The sequence below is a fragment of the Silene latifolia genome, chromosome X, assembly GCF_048544455.1.
Source record: "Silene latifolia isolate original U9 population chromosome X, ASM4854445v1, whole genome shotgun sequence".
Lineage (NCBI taxonomy): Eukaryota > Viridiplantae > Streptophyta > Magnoliopsida > Caryophyllales > Caryophyllaceae > Silene > Silene latifolia.
Window position 1 is genome coordinate 276,546,252 of NC_133537.1, and position 19,526 is coordinate 276,565,777.

The window sequence follows — 19,526 nt, forward strand, 5'->3', positions numbered from 1 at the left end:
TACACAATAACGCGAAGTAGGGACCTCCCCAATCCAGCCAACAACATGGGAGGTCGCTAACAGCTCCATAACATCGTCACTGGAAGCGAATCAAAGCAAGCGAACTCGATCGAGAGGATATAATCACTCGATCGAGTACAATGAGCTGCGAAAGTGTTCGATCGAGAAGATCAGGCACTCGATCGAGTGAAAAGAGTGCTCGATCGAGAGGTACCTGCAGACCACAAATGGCGATAAAAAACCAAGTCTAAATTGTTCACAGTTTATTGGCTAAAAACCAATTATTAAACACACAACAAAACTGAAATGGTTGAAAATCAACTAAAAAGTTTTAAACTCCGGGTTGCCTCCCGTCAGCGCTAGTTTCAGATAGGTCCCAGCTCGACCTTCTTCTCTTCATCCAACAACAAAAATTAATGGTCCATAACAAGGCTTCTGACTGAATGCAGTCCTTCAGCGTCCATAATTTTTACTTTTTCGTCGCCACAACAAAGCATTGGAAGAACTGCGGCTCTTTACAGCATCAACTACATCTCATCTTCTCTTGGCCTTGTCCCACGCCTTCTTCTTATGTGGGGCGGAATCTTCAAATCCTCCTCCCGAGTCTTCTAACCTGTCAAGATCTCTATAAGAAGAAACAAGACTATATTCCTCCAACTTGCTCCCGAACTGGGGCGGAGATGTCAAATCAACAGCAATATATGATTTAACGGAAGGAATGGAAGGACTCCCATTGAGTTCAACAGAAGGAGTAGCATTACTTCCAATTTGACAGGATTGGTCTTCAATTACCTTCTTATCGTTGTCCGGAATAGGCGTAAATGATGAGTCCACACTGTTCATAGCTGAGCCATTCAATCGAGTAAGAATAGTGCTCGATCGAAAGGTTTCTTCACAAAATCCACTCGATCGAACAATGCTGACTGTTCGATCGAGGTCTTCTTCCTCAGCAGTGCTCGATCGAACTGTATATGGTGTTTGATCGAGGTCCTCCTCGTACAAACTGTTCGATCGAGTGGTGTAAACTGTTCGAGCGAACACTTCCTCATATAAGTCATTCGATCGAACGTTGTAGGCTGTTCGATCGAATTTTGTTGTTGTACAGTGCAGAAGTCTTCGTATGATGCTTCATTTTCAACTAAATCTTCGAATTCCGAGTCATGCATATCATCATCGTCAATAAGCAACTCAGGTCTTTCATAGGAAAGACCGCTTTCGGTACAGCTAACATATACCGTCTCTGAGTGCTTAAAATCCAACTCGGCAGCTAATTGAGCTAATTGAGATTCAAATAGCTTTAATTGAGCCTCTCTAGCTTTATCATATTCTTGCACTTGAAGTGCAAGTGCCTTCACCAAAGACTTCAAGTCAGCAATGTCTTCATTCTTTTTATCAGGAGGAGGAGTTTGTTGTTGCGGCAGCCAAACAAATGGAGGCTTCTAATAGCCTCGTTGCTGAAACGGATGTGGTGGCACATATGCATAGGAATGTCTAGCTTGTCTATGCTGCTTAAAAGCATAGACTTCGCCGATCTCCGCCATGCAAATAACAGCATTGTGCCCCACAGCACCACATCTCTCACAGTAGACCACCTGTTGTGCCATAGTGTGGAACTGAGGTGGACTACCCCAAGATTGTCTACTCTCCAGCTTGCCAGATCGTTCATTCTGAGCTTCAAATTGTGCTATGATTCTGGAGACGTTAGACATCCTGGTAGAAGAGTCAAAAGTACTCAAGCCTTCCCTTTGACGATTTTCTGCTAGAAACGTGTCTAGGTAGGACCTGTAGGACCTATCAAAATAATACTAGAAGAAAAGATAAGAACTGCCTCAACGATAAATTCCTTGAACCAAAAGACAGACAAAAATAAAACAAGTAAATATAATAGTTGCCTCCCCGGCAACGGCGCCAAAATTTGACACGGCTGTCACAACCCTATCAAATATAAAAACCAATAGGCTATAACAAATGCAGTAGAGGCAAGTCGGGTATCGTCTCCACATGGAGGCATTCACTATCTACTCGTTATTCTATTTGTCTACGGTCATAAAGCAGGGGGTTTGAGTTGTTTTTACTAAACTAACAAACTGAAATTAAATAGCAAGGATTAAAATAGGAGATTAATCAGATAGAGAGAATTATGCTAGGATGTCGGTTCACCATGATATTACACAATTCAGCTAAAGGTAGGTCAGTCGGTCTGATGTGAGAAGGGTAAAGGAAAGGTCCTCTCGGTCCGCTATCCGCCCTAAAATACTACTAACTTAGCTCTCACCCTCATTAGTGTAGTCTATTGTTCATGACAGGTTTATTAATTCCAATCTCTCGATCTATGTCTGAATTTAACCAGTTTAATTACTTCAGTTGCATGCATTCAACCTAATAATTACAGTTATATTGCTATCAAACAATTCTCACAACAAAACCTCCTAACCAATTATCGCATCATCGTTATACGACCATGGTTCCCCTGATCCTAGCATCCGTGAATTAGCTACGCATAAATATAAATAAAACTAGAGCAAAAGATGAAGAAAGAACAAACATGGTAGAAAGAGATGTGCACAGAAGAATTAGATAACATAGAAAGAGAGTAGAAGAAAGATTACACAAACGAGATCCGGAAATATTCCAAGAGCAAAGTAACGTTGAACAGCATAAAAGGGTGAAAAGAACTGATAAAAGATGAATGATACCGTCTCCAGGAATTGCTATAACCTAATTAATCCTTCCTTTATAAAGGAAAGATATTTTATTTAACTTAATACGATATTAAATATATTAAAATCCTGCGCAAGATAGAAAAAGTACTCGATCGAGCACTTTCATATCACTCGATCGAACAAATCCAAGCTAAAACCTCTCGATCGAGTACTTTTGTTACTCGATCGAGGACATCCAATTAAGCATCTCTCGATCGAGTAGATTAGGTGGTCGATCGAGTGGTTAAAGGGGTCGATGGAGTAGATTAACCTCTCGATCGAGCAATGTTCAGCGCGTAATTCCTGCTTCGCGCACTGAACTTCAAACGGCCGCCATTTCTTCGTTACTTGGGCAAATCAGGAGTTTTTGGTGGCGTTGGAAATCTAACAGGACAAGCTTTCATTTCAAATTTGAATCACTTGATTATCATTTGTTGAACTCGAGATATGATTCCTCAAAGTAGGCACTAGTAATTTGAAGCTCTTCCTTTCCTCGCCTAGCTACCTTACTTCTACACGCATCACAATTAGTATTCTCCAAGCTCCGACTCAACTCATATCCTAAATGCATTCATAGGGACATGTTTTAGGCTTGATTATGCTCCTCTCCGGTTCATACCTGCATATAATACAAGAGAAACCAAAGTAGACAATTCGAGGGACATTTGTAGCTAAATACTACTAAATATGCATACGAATGTGTGCAAATGAAGTACAAAATATCTATATAAAATGCACGCATCAATATCCGGTTATAAATCTCGAAATTGGAGGGTTGCTTGTTTTCTTGCTGAGTAATTTGTGCTTTCGTGCTTGCTGGTTTTTCTGGGCTTATTGATGCAGAATTGTTATGGTGTTTATCCATGTCTCAGGCATGCTCATCCTCGTCCCAACCCCGATTTAGTTCCGTCTTAAAACTGGATCGAAACAGAGTCACTGAATGTAGTTTTAAACCGTGACTATGCCGTTTGAACTCTGTTTTGGGTACCATTTTTGGTCTGGTTTGTGTAGCGCTATGAGCAGTCGAGATGGAGGTATTAAAAGCTTAAATTTAGGCGGATACATGCTGAGTTTTAAGGCCGGGTTGTATGCATTTCTAGGACTTTTTTGGGATGGATTAAATAGTCCCTCAGGTATGTTTTTCTTGCTTGTATCTTCATGCTAATGTCGTCACCCGTATACTCGATTTTAACCGCTTGGAAAACTCGGGTTTTTTACTGTTGGTACCTTGTTCTCATGCCGTGACCAGCTTGCTTTGCCCCTGTTTTGGGGACTGTTTTTGTGCAGAAAAGGGGGGAGGTGAAGGGCGGTGTGGCTAAAGCTAGGGAGCTGATCGTGGGTGGCAGGGGCTGGTGGTTGCACGGCCATACTCACGGTTGGTGACTCGGTTGTTGGTCGTGGTGAATGATGTCGTGTGTATACCCTTCATGCTTCCTTCTTTTTTTTTTTTTTTTTTTGCCTTAGTGTTTTATTTTGGTGAATAAATTGTTGGGCTCACTTCCTTATATTCTTTGGACTCACTACCTTTGTATGTTTGGGCTCACCACCATTAAATTGTTGGGCTCACCAATTTAATGGTTGGGCTCACCTTGTCACATGTATTGGATTTGTATGTATTCCGTAAATTTTTACATGACGTAAATTATTAATTACCGCTTGTTATATTTTATTTAACCGGAATGTTTAATTATGAAATGAAATGTTTATTTATATGTTACAAGTATGAAAAGATTATTAAAAATAATTACCTGTAAGAGTCGTATTCTTGTAGAAATGCCATAATACTATCATTTATGCTTGATTTACATTTACGCCCTCCTTATACTGTTCTGGCAAGTACGGGTTTGGCCTACTTGTGCTGCTCTGGTAAGTACGGTTTTTGGCCACTTGTGCTGTCCTGGCAAGTGAGTCTTATCTTAGTCTTTCCGCCACTTTTGTGCTGTTCTGGCGATTGGGTACTCGGTCTCCATTAGTAGTCGAGTCTTGAATGGGTGCTTTGCTGGCGCACGTCGAATTGGAATGTACACCCGAGAATCTATAGATTTAGACTAGGACCGTATCATTATCGTAGTCCTACCCGGGGAAATTATAGTCTAAGAGTAGTAAATGTTTGCATTCTGGATGGTTACATTGGTCATATCTCCTTGAATTACGTGCTCATGGTTAAATGGTCTTTATATTGCTCCCTTACATTCCTTCTCAATTGTTTAGCTTTGCTTATGCCTTGCCTACTTGCCTACTTGCCTATCTCATTCCTTTTCTTATTCTTGTATTCTTAAATATGTAAGATCATATGTTTAGTTATAATTCAATTCATTAATACCTTAATTTAACCTTGTTATCTGTTTATGTGCTTTGTTATGTTCGTCTTGACGTTTTGTGGCTGGGAGAACCTTGAGTTACTCCCCATTGACTGTGGCTTTCATGTTTACATGTGTGGACAATGGGCCCACGGGGGCGCTTGGGAAGAACAAGCATTTGCATTTGTGGAGTCGCCACCAATTTATTGTGGAAAATTGGAAACCGTTCGAATACCTCATGCCATGTCAAGACACAAAGTAGTGACATGAACACCAAGAACTCGTTACCCTTAGCATTCTATGTCTAGAATGACTCTCGTGGATGCCAATGAACACGGATGTTCACAGAGATCTGGAGTAAGGGGCGAGGGTACGTATTAGGAAGTTTTTTTGATCGAACACCTAATCCCGCCCGCCTCGATAGCGGCCTCTACTAATGATTAGGGAAATTGTCTATACTCGATATGTTGTCCATTATATGCATGCAATGCAACATCCAATAAATTAATCATAACATATGAGAATTAACTAAGTCGGTTAACACATAATTTAACATACAATTAGGTCGAAGTAGGAATTTAGGTTGATTACATGTGAAATCATACAAGCAATAATAAAGAGATACAATAAAGAAATACAATAAAGAAAATTAAATAATTACAACGGGTTAATTGATTTATGTCGAAAATACATCTAAAACGGATAATTTGGGAAAAGAAAGAATGAATAGATCAACAAAGAGATTATTAGGTGATAATACGACTAATAGTTAATTAAATACGTAATTAATAAACTAGGTCAAGTCACGAACGGGAGTTCAGGGACAGAAATCAACCGGGAACATGCGCAGCAGAGCTGCGTCCCTTGGAAGAGGCGCAGCAGTCCATGCGTCTGTTCCTGGGTTAAGTTCTGGCTGTGAAGCCGGAACCGCATCTCGTTAATGTTCATTGGTGAATTTAATGCTTGATTAATGGTATTTGACTCGGATGAAAGTGATTAACATATTATTTACATATGATCGAGGTCATAAAAACGATAAAACATGAATGACTCTGATTAGGACGAATTATTTACAAGATGAGACTAATTAAAGAATTAAACAAACCAAACAAATTATTTAGGTTAAACAAGTAATTAATGATGAATTAATGATGGTGACGGTAAATAACAGATACAAGTATATCTAAGATGAATTCCAGAGATTCAGTATGGGTAAATCGAATCTCTAAAACCCGAATTGATTTAAATGACGAAAACCCGCAAATATGGATTATAAGGGATTTAAGTCGGGATGTAAAAAGATGATAAATTATTAATGATTTACTTACATGTTAGAATTATCATATTAGAAATTATTATGTTAATGAACAATGAACAATTGATAACAAAGCAAAAACAATCAGACGAACAAAAGACGAAGGAAGAAGAAAGGAAGCAGGAATTGCGGCAGCCTCAGGAAGAGGCGCAGCAGGTGCTGCGTTCCTTCGAAGAGGCGCAGCAGTTGCTGCGTCCTTTCTCGACGGTTGTCTTCTGATAATCCATAAAAAGGGTTTTGATAGAGTCAAATAGTGTCGGCCTAATTAGGTAATTTTAGTTGAATAAACTTGTCATAAAGCCGGTTTTGAATGTTAATCGTGGTATTTTCCGGTGATTCCACTTTTGTTGTAATTTGGATCATGTGAACTTGTTGGTGGTATTTACATCTCAAGGTAATTCAAGTACTTCATATTGGTAAGTTGAGATGAATTGATCATTTTGTACAAACCGACTCACAAGTAAAACCCGAGCCACGGTCAACCAAGGTGAAGAAGGAGAGCAAAAGGTAAGCCAAGGGAATAAGTTCAAAGTCAAGAAAAGTAAGCTAATGGAAGATTTGATGCCTTGGCATAGACAAACAAGAGCCAAAATGAAGAATTGAAAACTCGGTTTCACAAGGGTCAACTTCAAATGGATATATCTCGAGTTCTAGAGCTCGTATTGATGCAACGCCAGTTGGAGGTGAAAGCTTGTGATCTTATCTTTCCAACGGTAGGTCACACGCCTCGTTTGTTCAAGAAACGAGGGAGATATGGCCTTCGCAAGATGCTGCTGTCAGTTTGAAGCGCAGCCTGCGCAATTGTGCGCAGCCTGCGCAATTGTTTTGGGCTTTCTTAAGGGACTTAACCTAGATTCTCATGCCTCCCTATATATATCTAGAATTTTGAGATCTAAAGGGACTCCTACTCACATCATACAACCTCCTTACCATTAAGATCTCATGCTTGGCTTTAATCTTGTAATAATTAAAACTTAATCTTTCCTTAATTCATGTTAATCTTTCTTCATTTTATGGGTTGTAAGCAAACTATGGAAGGTTAATCTTTCTTTACTTGGTGTAATTTGATCAAAGTATCCAACTTTGATGTTGTAAGACTCCTAAATCTCTCTCAATTTATCTATTGTTTTTTCCTTTGTTCTTAAATTCTTATGTTGAGTAGATGAATGTATGAATTGATCACTCTTGCATCTTATTTACCCAACTATTGCAAATTCTAGAGAAATGGTTTAATCTATCTAGAATTGTTTGGAGCAAACTTGTTGTATGTTGATTTGGTTTAAAGGATTCATATTTCAAGTGGGAAATTACATGTCTTTTCTTGCTAGCATGGTTTAATCTAGTAGGATTTGATTCTAGCTTACATCTCTTGGCAAAAGCTTCATGCTCAATTCTAGTTTTCATTCATGGTTCAATGAGTTGTGGTTGGAATTGAAGGACTCACATATATGGTTTAATTGTGTGTGTCAATTTCTTGAGATGATAGTATTGGATAGATAACAATAGAGAGAAAAGAGTCAAACTTTGTCATTGTTGGATTACTAAGAGAGAATTACACCAAGTCTTTCCCATATTTGATTGTTGCATATCTAGTGTTTGTTGTTTTGCTTCTATGATAAAAATTGTATCTTTACTTTTCCTTATGCTACTTCAAAACCAAACTTTCTCCATTTATGTCATACTACATGTTAACCATTGTTCATAATCATTGTTTGTTGATAAACATAATTAGTAGGTCTTGATTGTGGTTAGTGTCTTGATTAGTTCATAGAGTCCTAATTAGTAGTCAATAGTTTACAATTCAAGTCTTTAGCTTAAAAGTCCTTCTCTTGGGATCGACCCTTACTTGCACTATATTGCTTTATCCATTAGAGTAATCTATAGTATAGTTTGGCTTATAAATTGTTAATTTGGTAGGTTAATTCTAGTATTTAACGACCTAGTCTTATTCCCTACCAGGTTTTAAAATAAGGTTTTACAAATCGGTTTTAGGAATACTTTCGACATAAATCTTACAATAGTGATTACGAAAATAAAGAACAATAAACAAAAGAAGGATTTACACCCTCAGACTTACATGTTTGACGAAACGAGATGAACTAAGTTAACGTTTAGTGATGCTTGACTCGAATGTACGACGAAAGTGCCCTCTAGGAGGAAAATGAACAAAGTTGATTAAGGTTGATTGATGTGGAGTTGGTCAAATTGGTCGGTCATGCAAAACGAGGCTGGTACTCAGAAAGATCCGAACTTACGTGGTCGAACGTTCAAGCACGTAGACGCCAAAAAGTAAGAACGTGGTCTAGAATGGAAAGGGAGAAGAGAAGGGCGGACACTCGCGTGAGAAATATGAGAGACCGAAGGTCTCTATTTATACTAATCACACGGAGGAGGTAGAGTTTTCGGAGAAACTTTGGAAGTGAATCTCGAAAAGATATAAAAGATACGAAAAATACGCAGAAAAGGACTTGGGAAGAGGCGCAGCAGGCACTGCATCTCTTGGAAGAGGCGCAGCACCTGCTGCGTCCTTTCCCAAGTGGTTTCCTCTTGCGGAAGAAAGATTTCCGTGTTTGGTTTATGGAATAACGGAATAATTTGGTTTTCCTTAATATTTTGTGTGAATATTACGGGAAATTGTTTACCAAAAATTAAAAGATTTATAAAATATGGAATAGAAATATCCGGAACATTCCAGAACATTCTGACTCAGCATTTTAACGGTTATCAGAAAATGAAGACGGTTTTAGGCCCGGACTCCAAATGTACTCTAATTACTGCCAAAATGACCGTATCGGCACGTAGATGACAATTAAGAGGTAGACATAAATGTTTGAGCGATCACTTGATGATAAACTTACGGACTTTCACAAATCGTTCCGCGTACCAAACATGCGGCCCAATCATCACCGGGTGGTTTGCGGGAGGTGCAGAAATGAGGTATCTACAACATGAATGACAGGTTGGTGAAGATGCTTATAAGGGGTTAGACGTGCGAGCTAGTGAGTACCCTGGATTTTTAGTTTACTTGTTTACCGCTTAGACTCACCTTTCTCATTATGTCATTCGAGGGATATATTTTCCCACTTTTAACCGTTTTATTTGTATGAACCCTTATTTGTAAATTCCGCATTTTCCTTCCGTTGAATGTTCATGACTCCCGCATGCTAAAATTTTAACTATTAAATAAAAGTTTTAAAAACTTCTCTTTTTTCGCATATATTTAGTAGTTTATTTTCCGCTTTATCGCGGGGCGTCACAGTTTGTATCAAAGCCTTTGTAGCTCCCACGCACACACGTGTACCCCAAACTTAAATTTTGAAGACCTTGAAATAATGAATGAGATATGGGTATAACTAAGGACCTAAGTTGGTAGTCTTCTTGTGTATGCTATTTGTTAAGTACTAACTTGTTTGATGTTCTTTGGTGCTTTAATAAGATGGTGCGACCAAATAATGTGGAGAATACTATCTTGCAAGCCCTTACTCAAATCCTTCAAAATCAACAAAATGTCAATGCTCAAGTCAATCCCGCTCCACAAATGGGAGATCGTCAAGGAAGTTTTGCTTGGATTGCAAGTCAACTAGCAAGAAACAAGGCTAGGACCTATGGTGGTGAAGTGAATCCTATTGAGCTTTCCTAGTGGTTCTGTGATATGGAAAATAATTTCTGTCTTTATGATGTCCAAAATCAAGACAAAGTGAAGCTTGTCTCTCATTTCCTTGTGAAGGAGGCCGATAGGTGGTGGACTATTACCAGACCTTCCATCACTCAAGATCCCACCTTTGATTGGAACCATTTCAAGACTCTTGTGGAAACTCGTTTCTACCCTAAGGAACTCAAGCAACAAAAAATGAAGGAGTTCATTGAATTCAAGCAAGGAGGCCTATTCGTTCAAGCTTTCACCGACAAGTTCAATGATCTTACTCACTATGCCCCTAAGTTTGTGAAAGATGAAGATGAACGTGTCTACTTCTACCGAAGCAAGTTGAATCCTAAGTTGGAAAGTATGGTGAGAAGAGACTCCACAACCTTTGTGGTGGTCTATGATGATGCTCTTTGGGCCGAGAATTCCTTGAAGGCTATTGATGATGATGCCAAGTCTCGCTCCCACTCTACTTCTTACCGTTCTAACTTTCATGGCAAGGGACCCTTTGCGCCTTCTCCTTCATCGAACTATGCTAACAAGAGGTTTGTGCCAAGAGTACAAGAACCAAGAGTGCAAGAACCTAGAAGGCAAGAGCCTAGTGGACAAGTTTCCCAATCAAGCAACAACAACCTCAATTTGGAGAAAGCTCGCAAGTGCTTCAATTGTAAGCAAGTCGTTCACCCCAGAGTTGGATGCTACAATCGACCTTTGATTTGCTACGTTTGTAAGAAGCCCGGACACCGTGCCAATGCTTGTCCCGATAAGAAGGATGATCCTACTCCTAAAGCCAAGCCAAGAGGAACCATCTATGTCATGAGCCGTGCCGAAGCCGCCGCTCATCCCGACATCATTACGGGTATGTTCTCAATTTTTGATCAACCATGCCTTATTCTTTTCGATACCGGTGCATCTTTATCTTTTATTTCTTCCAAGTTTTCGGAAAAGTTAGCTCTTGAGCCTATACCTAGTGAGGATACCCTTATATCCTTACCATCCGGAGAAATCATTTCATGCTCCTATTCTTTTCCCGATGTCCCTATCTTAATTTCGGGAATTCTTTTCCCCGCTAACCTACTTCGTTTTCCCTTTGAGGAATTCGATGTGATTTTGGGTATGAATTGGTTGTACAAGTAGGATGCAAGATTCGAGTGCAGAGACCAAAAGATTCGCCTTAAAAGTCCGCTAGGAACCCGTGTCTCCTATAAAGGAGTATGATCTCAAGAAGGTGTGAAGTTGATTTCCGCTTTGAAGTTGATGAGTATGGTGAGGAAAGGTCACCAAATCTTTTTGTGTGTGGTGACTTCTACTTCTTCTTCTTTGTCGAAGCTTGAAGAAGTGCCCGTGGTTTGTGAATTCACCGATGTTTTTCCCGAGGAGTTGCCCGGCATACCTCCCTAGCATGATGTAGAATTTTCTATCGACCTTGTACCCGGTACCGGACCGATTGCTAAAGCTCCCTACCGTATGGCTCCAACCGAACTTAAAGATTTAAGGAAGCAACTTGATGAGATGATTGAGAAATGATTTATTCGACCTAGTGCCTCACCTTGGGATGCTCCCGTTCTCTTTGTGAAGAGGAAAGATGAATCCATGAGACTTTGTATCGATTATCGTGAGCTCAAACGTGTTAATATCAAGAACAAGTACCCTCTACCAAGAATTGAAGACTTGGTCGATCAACTCAAAGGTGCCACTACTTTTTCCAAGATTGATTTGAGATCCGGTTACCATCAAATCCCCGTTCGCGATTCCGGTATTCCAAAAACCGCCTTTAGCACGAGATATGGACAATTTGAGTTTAAGGTGATGCCCTTTGGTTTAACCAATGCCCCCGCTATCTTCATGGACCAAATGAACCGAACTTTTATTGAGTTCTTTGACAAGTATGTTGTGGTCTTCATCGACGATATTCTCATCTTTTCTAAATCTGAGGAAGAGCATGCCGATTATCTTCGTACTATCTTAGAGATTCTTCGTCAAAAGTGGTTTGCCAAATTTCCCAAGTGTGAATTTTGGTTCTGTAAGGTGTCATTTCTTGGTCATGTGATATCTAAAGAAGGTGTTATGGTGGACCCTTCAAAGATTGAAGCCGTGATGGAATGGAAGAGCCCGACCAATATTGGTGAGATCCATAGTTTCTTGGGTTTGGCGGGTTATTACTGTCGCTTTGTAAAGGATTTTTCTAAGCTTGCTAGACCGATGACTCAATTTTTGAAGAAGGAGACTAAGTTCTTGTGGACCGAAGCTTGTGAAGAAGCTTTCCAAGAGTTGAAGAGAAGGTTGACTACCGCTCTCGTGTTGACCTTACCTGAGGATGGAGTAGAGTTTGCTGTGTTTTTTGACGCTTCTAAGATGGGTTTAGGTTGTGTTCTTATGCAAAATAGGAGAGTCGTTGCTTATGCTTCGCGACGATTGAGAGTTCATGAAGTGAATTACCCTACTCATGATCTTGAGTTAGCCGCCGTTGTTCATGCCTTAAAGATGTGGAGACATTACCTCAGTGGAGTTCATTGCCATATCTACATCGATCATAAGAGTTTGAGGTATATTTTCACCCAAAAATAGTTGAATATGAGACAACGCCGTTGGTTGGAGTTAGTGAATGACTATGATTTGGAGTTGTTATATCATGAAGGAAAGGCAAATGTGGTTGCCGATGCTCTTAGTATAAAGTCAATTCATTTTTTGAGTGCTATCCGTGTGCTTCCCGATGACCTTTGTGCCGAGTTTCGTAAGTTAAGTTTGCAAATAGTGGAAAGTGGTTTTGATTACCTTGGTGCTATATATGGTTGCCAAACTCGTTATTCTTCGTGAGTTTCGTGATAACCTTGTAGATGATGCTACTTTTAAACGATTTCAATCCAAGCTTTTTGAAGGGAAAGCTAAAGATTATGAGATTGATGCTAGTGGATATCTTCGTTACCAAAGCCGCTTGTATGTCCCCGATGCCGTCGACTTGAGAAAGAGAGTCCTTGATGAAGCTCGTCTATCCCTTTATTCAATCCATCCCGGAGAAGACAAGATGTATAAATATTTGAAGCTTCAATTTTGGTGGCCTAACATGAAGAATGACATTGTGACCTATGTTTGGAAATACCTCACTTGTCAACAAGTGAAGATTGAGCATAAGAGACCCGGAGGTTTGCTACAATCCTTGGATGTGCCTTTATGGAAATGGGAGTCAATCTCCATGGATTTTGTTATGACTTTGCCTAAGACCGTTGGTGGAAAGGATGCCATATGGGTGATTGTGGATAGATTGACTAAGTGTGATAGGTTCATCCCTATCAAAGAGACTTGGAGTTTAGATAGGCTTGATAGTGCCTATGTTGAGGAAGTTGTTCGTTACCATGGTGTTCCTAAGGAGATCGTGTCGGATCGTGACCCGAGATTTTGTTCGAGATTTTGGAAGGCCTTATAAGATGCTATGGGTAGTAAGTTGTTGATGAGTACCGCTTTTCATGCCGCTACCGATGGACAAACCGAAAGGACGATTCAAACCCTTGAAGATTTGTTGCGTGCTTGTGCCCTTGATTTCCATATTAGTTGGGAGAAGGGCCTACCTTTGGTGGAATTTTCCTACAATAATAGTTATCATGCCTCTATCAAGATGGCTCCTTATGAAGCCTTATATGGAAGAAAGTGTCGTAGTCCGATTTGTTGGGATCAAGCAAGTGATGTTCGTGACCTAAGACCCGACAAGCTAGCCGAGACAATTGACCAAGTGAAGATCATCCGAGAAAGAATGAAAGCCGCTCAAGATCGCCAAAAGTCTTACGCCGATGTTCGCCGTCGACCCTTGGAGTTTGAAGTCGGTGATAAAGTGTTCTTGAAAGTATCCCCGATGAAAGGAGTAAAGATATTTGGAGTTAAAGGGAAGTTGAGTCCAAAGTACATTGGACCCTTTGATGTTGTGAAAAGGATTGGTGTCGTGGCTTATAAATTGGATTTGCCCCCGAGTTTAGGTAAAGTTCATGATGTATTCCATGTATCTTAACTTAGGAAGTACATTAGCAACCCAAGTCATGTGTTGCAAAATGAAATTCCCGAGCTTGAGCCTAGTCTTTCTTTTGAAGAGAGACCGATTCGCATTTTGGATAAGAAAGATAAGAAGTTGAGGAGTAAAGTTGTCCCCTTAGTGAAAGTTTTATGGAAGTGCGGTGACGTGGAAGAAGTGACATGGGAACCGGAAGCTTCTATGCGTATCAAGTACCCGGATTTATTTTCTTAAGGTAATCTCCCTTACTTCAAGTTTCGAGGACGAAACTTTTTAAAAGGAGGGGTGATTGTAACACCCGCCCTTTTCGTATAATAATTATAAAAATACTTTTATATTACTTTATTTAATTAATTCTATTTTAAACGAAAAAATTTATTATAGCTATAATTTTAAAGCTTATTTTATATAAATTACACGTTTTAGCCGAATTGAAATAATAATAATGATAATAATAATAATAATATTAATAATAATAAAGTTCCGTCTTAAATTATAGTAGGTTTAAGACGAAATTCCGTCTAGCAAGACCGTCACATTTTCACATGTGAGACTAATCTACTCTCGACCTATCCCGTGTCGACAACTCATCTCTCAATTTGAGCACCCAACTAAAATATTAATAATTGATTTACACTCTCTCACAATATTTACCAATCCCAACCCACTGACCCACTGACCCTCCTTCCCTTTTTTCGCATTTCCTGTCAAACAACAACATAGCACCTGCAGCAGCAACAGGAAAAGAAAACCAAAATTTCAAGCAGAGCTCATAAGCTCAATTTTCGTGACCTTAAAAACCCAGATTCCGACTCCATTCCTTCACCTTTTCCTCTAATTGTTGTACTTTCTCATCCCCTTTCCTTCCTCCTTCATTCTACGTAAGAAAGTCGAGGTCTTGTAAGGTTTTCATTTTTGACCCGTTTTGTAAATATCGCGGTTCAGCTGAAAACCGTGTCTTTTCGTGTGCTAGGTGAAGGACTCGAGGATCCAGACAGAGATTCATACATTGTGGATGACACATTCTAAGATTGAAGAAGTTATAAGGTAACGGTGATATGTTACTCGACAAACGTTGGGAAACTCGCCCTTCCTACTCGGTTTTTACCTTGTTTATCGTAAAGTTTAAGCCTTTATATGTTTCCTCGTGTATGGAATTGATTTTTGTAGTACTTGTGGTTAACTTACATGGTGGTTGTGTCTCACGGCTTGTCTTTCATTTTATATCTGATGCGTGCATTTTATATAGGCATTTTGTACTTCATTTGCACGCATTCCTATGCATATTTAGTAGTGTAGCTACAAATGTCCCCCGAACTGTCTACTTTGGTTTCTCTTGGCAGTGTAGCTACCATGGTAGTATAACGATGATGCGATAATTGGTTAGGAGTTTTTGTTGTGAGAATTGTTTGATAGCAATATAACTGTAATTATTAGGTTGAATTCAAGCAACTGAAGTAATTAAACTGGTTAAATTCAGACCTAGATCGAGATATTGGAATGAATATGCCTGTCATGAACAATAGAGTACACTAATGAGGGCGAGAGCCAAGTTTGTAATATTTTAGGGCGGATAGCGTACCGAGAGGACCTTTCCTTTACCCTTCTCACATCAGACCGACTGACCTACCTTTAGGTGAATTGTGTAATATCATGGTGAACTGACATCCTAACATATTTCTCTCTACCTGATTAATCTCCTATTTTAATCCTTGCTATTTAATTTCAGTTTGTTAGTTTAGTAAAAACAACTCAAACCCCTTGCTTTGTGACCGTAGACAGATTGAATAACGAGTAGATAGTGACTGCCTTCCTGTGGAAACGATACCCGACTTGCCTCTACTGCATTAGTTAGAGCCTGTTGGTTTTTATTTTTGATATGGTTGCGACAGCCGTATCAAATTTTGGCGCCGTTGCCAGGGAGGCAACTATTTTATTTACTTGATTTTTTTTTTTGTCTGTCTTTAGCTTCAAGGAATTTATTCCTTGAGGCAGTTCTTATCTTTTCTTCTAGTGTTTTTTTGATAGGTCCTACAGGTCCTACGTAGACAGGTTTCTAGCAGAAAATCGTCAAAGGGAAGGCTTGAGTACCTTTTACTCTTCTACCAGGATGTCTAACGTCTCCAGAATCATAGCACAATTTGAAGCTCAGAATGAATGATCTGGCAAGCTGGAGAGTAGACAATCTTGGGGTAGTCCGCCTCAGTTCCACACTATGGCACAACATGTGGTCTACTGTGAGAGATGTGGTGCTGCGGGGCATAATGCTGTTATTTGCATGGCGGAGATCGACGAAGTCTATGCTTTTAAGAAGCATAGACAAGCTAGACATTACTATGCATATGTGCCACCACATCCGTTTCAGCAACGAGGCTGTCAGAAGCCTTCATTTGTTTGGCCGCCGCAACAACAAACTCCTCCTCCTGATAAAAAGAATGAAGAGATTGCTGACTTGAAGTCTTTGGCGAAGGCACTTGCACTTCAAGTGCAAGAATATGATAAAGCTAGTGAGGCTCATTTCAAGCTATTTGAATCTCAATTAGCTCAATTAGCTGCCGAGTTGGATTTTAGGCACTCAGCGACGGTATATGCTATATGTACCGAAAGCGGTCTTTCCTATGAAAGACCTGCGTTGACTATTGACGATGATGATATGTATGACTCGGAATTCGAAGATTTAGCTGAAAATGAAGCATCATACGAAGACTTCTGCACTGTACAACAACAAAAATTCAATTATTTGATTATAGGAGGTGATTTCCTAGAGGAACGCTTTTGATCCGCTGCTTGTGTTGATTTTGGTGATTGCATTCCAGGTAGGCTTTCCCTACTCAATTATTGTGTAAATTGTATAAAATGGTTGTTGGTTGATTGGCATGTGATTATACCATATTTGGTTTTGGTATTGTTGATATTGTAATTGGTTGTTGTTGATTGTATGTGGTTCGCGAGGTGCGCCCTCGGCTGAGTGGAGTCACTTGCGAGGGTGGCTTCACGCCCATGATTCGCCTCTTGTGGTTCCCGTCATAAGGGGGATGCACACATTAAGGAACATGGGTTATTCGCTCGATAGAGATGAGAGGGGCTTAGTTGGGAACGGCTGCGGTCCCCCACTGGCATTGAGGAATATCTATTGCGATGGATATTCTGGCAAGGCTACACACTTTAGTGTATAGTCAGATGATTGGTGATGTGACGGTGTTGGAGATTGTGATTGTGTAATTGTTTGTTGTTTTATCTTATATTGTTTATACAGTAACTGACCCCGTTAAATGTTTTGAAAACTGTCGTGATCCATTCGGGGATGGTGAGCAGTTGTTTAGCGGGTATGGCTTTGATGCGCGCGGGTTAGCTGGGGATGAGTCACCACGAGTCGTCTAGTAGTCTTCCGCTGTTGGGTCATGACATTTCATTTATTTTAGTTGGTTTTGGTTTGGAACACTTGTATCGTATTTTCGCAGTTTTGGTTTTGATGTAAACACTTTAAATTTATTTACTTAAAGTACGTTTCTTGATGGTCACTTTTGATTACTATGCCTCGGGTAACCGAGATGGTAGCATTCTAATGCATTAGGTGGTCTTGGTAAGGCACCTTGGTGTATGGGGGTGTTACAAAGTGGTATCAGAATGACGATTTTGGAACCTGTAACTAATGAACCCAATGAATGTAGAGAGTCAAACTAAAATGAACCCGGGTAGGAGTTGTTTGGAGCTAATGCAAAGGCTTGAGAGATGTCCTAAAGTCGCGAACTCGCTCTAAAACTTTGAATCGGTCACTATGGGGTGTCATGGGATCGCTAGTTGTCTACTATTGTTCATATGAATATGTTGGATAAATATGCGGTATGATGGATGAATTGGTGGAAAAAGATGGATAATTGTTGCATGATAATATGATCTATGGTTAAGAATGTTTGTATGATGGAAGTGATTTTATAATGTGGCTATCTTAGTGACATGTGATAAGAAGTATTGGTATATATGTTGATGTTATAATAAGTTAAAGCATGCAGGTAGTACATGATTGATAAGTTGAATATTATATGATCATGATGGATGTTATTGTTTGACTTTTGTAGATAGTAACATGTGGTTAGGGATACTGTTTTTACGAGTATCGAGTTGGTTTTGTTTGCCTTGTTGTTGTTTAAGTTGTTTGGAAGAAAAAATCAAGTAGTTATGTTGTCCGATTATAGGGAAGTTGCCTTTAAACTGTTATAACTTGAGATGCATATATGATATTGATGTGATTCCACTTAGAAGTGATAGCTTGTTCTTTTACGATTCTGACGTTAGGTCACACGTCCAAAATGACCAAGTAACGAGTGAGATATGACCATTTTACGAAAACTAGACAATGCTGAGAACTACGTAGGGTACTCGATCGACTAGCCCTTACTCGATCGAGTACACCTTTCGGTACTCGATCGAGTACCTTGTATGTGATCGAGTAACCCTGGTAATTTATTATGCGTGCTTCTGATTGTAAAAATCGGAAATTTAGGAAAAAGAAAGTGTGGAATGTGAGGAAATAGTGAGAGTTGTGAGGAAATAGTGAGAATGGAACACCGAACTTTGGGAAGAGAGTATACACGAGATTTGAGAGAATAGTCGGAAAGGGAAGAGCGAGGTGAAATATCGGGGACGAAGTTTATTTTAAGGGGGGAAAATTGTAATACTCCGTATTTAATAATAATAATAATATTTTATTTATAAGAGTTATGTTAAGACGGAATAATAATGATTATAATAATAATAATAATAATAATAATAATAATAATAATAATAATAATAATAATAATAATAATAATAATAATAATAATAATACATTATACATTATACATTATACATTATACATTATACATGTATTATACTCCCACCATATACATATATACTCCCTTATCCTCATCCACCAAACCCTTATCATTTCATTCATCATCTCCACCACACAAAATGAGAGAGAATCTTAGAGAGAAAAGAGAGAAAGAGAGAACGGAAGAGAAAGATCGTCTTTTGCCCCTCCGCCTTGAGATCGTAAGGTAAACCATCTTATACTAGCCTTTATATTAATTTGTTCATACCGTTGACCCGCCTTGACCCCGACTCATCTTTGACCCGTGTGTTTAACCACCGTTGACAGTGTATATGGGGGTTTGACCGAGTTTTAAAAAGGGTTTTTGGGGTTTGTGGTGACTTGGGTTAGGGCTTCGGTTTTGGGGATGTTGCGGGTCGATTTGGGTATGAGTCTAGGCAGATCTAGGTCGAGGGTTGAGGGGTGAGTTGAGGGGTGATCATAGGTGGTGGCTAGGGTGGCTGTGGTGGTCGGAAAAACGAGGGAAAAGGGGGTGTCGGGTTAGTTATTGTTGTTGATGTTGGTTGCCACCATTGTTGTTGTTGTGTTGACGGCTGCCATGGGGGCTGCCATGGTGGTGGCCTTGGGTCCGCCGTGGTCAGGCCGACACAATGGGGGTGGTGGCGGCCACGGTGGTGATGGTTTGTGCGTGTGGGGTTGTGTGAAGGGTGCCACGGGTAGTGTTTATTAGTGTTGTTGTTGGTGTCGGTTTTG

At 39.7% G+C, this 19,526-nt stretch overlaps 1 protein-coding gene across 1 annotated transcript; it reads left to right on the forward strand.

The window, feature by feature from the left end:
• Window positions 1-9,969: 9,969 nt before the first annotated feature.
• LOC141620153 (uncharacterized) lies at window positions 9,970-16,078 on the forward strand. The gene is made up of 5 exons (XM_074437095.1): window positions 9,970-10,627; window positions 12,326-12,499; window positions 12,599-12,694; window positions 12,798-13,303; window positions 15,989-16,078. The coding sequence occupies exons 1-5, from the start codon at window positions 9,970-9,972 to the stop codon at window positions 16,076-16,078; spliced, it is 1,524 nt and encodes a 507-aa protein (XP_074293196.1).
• Window positions 16,079-19,526: the final 3,448 nt, after the last annotated feature.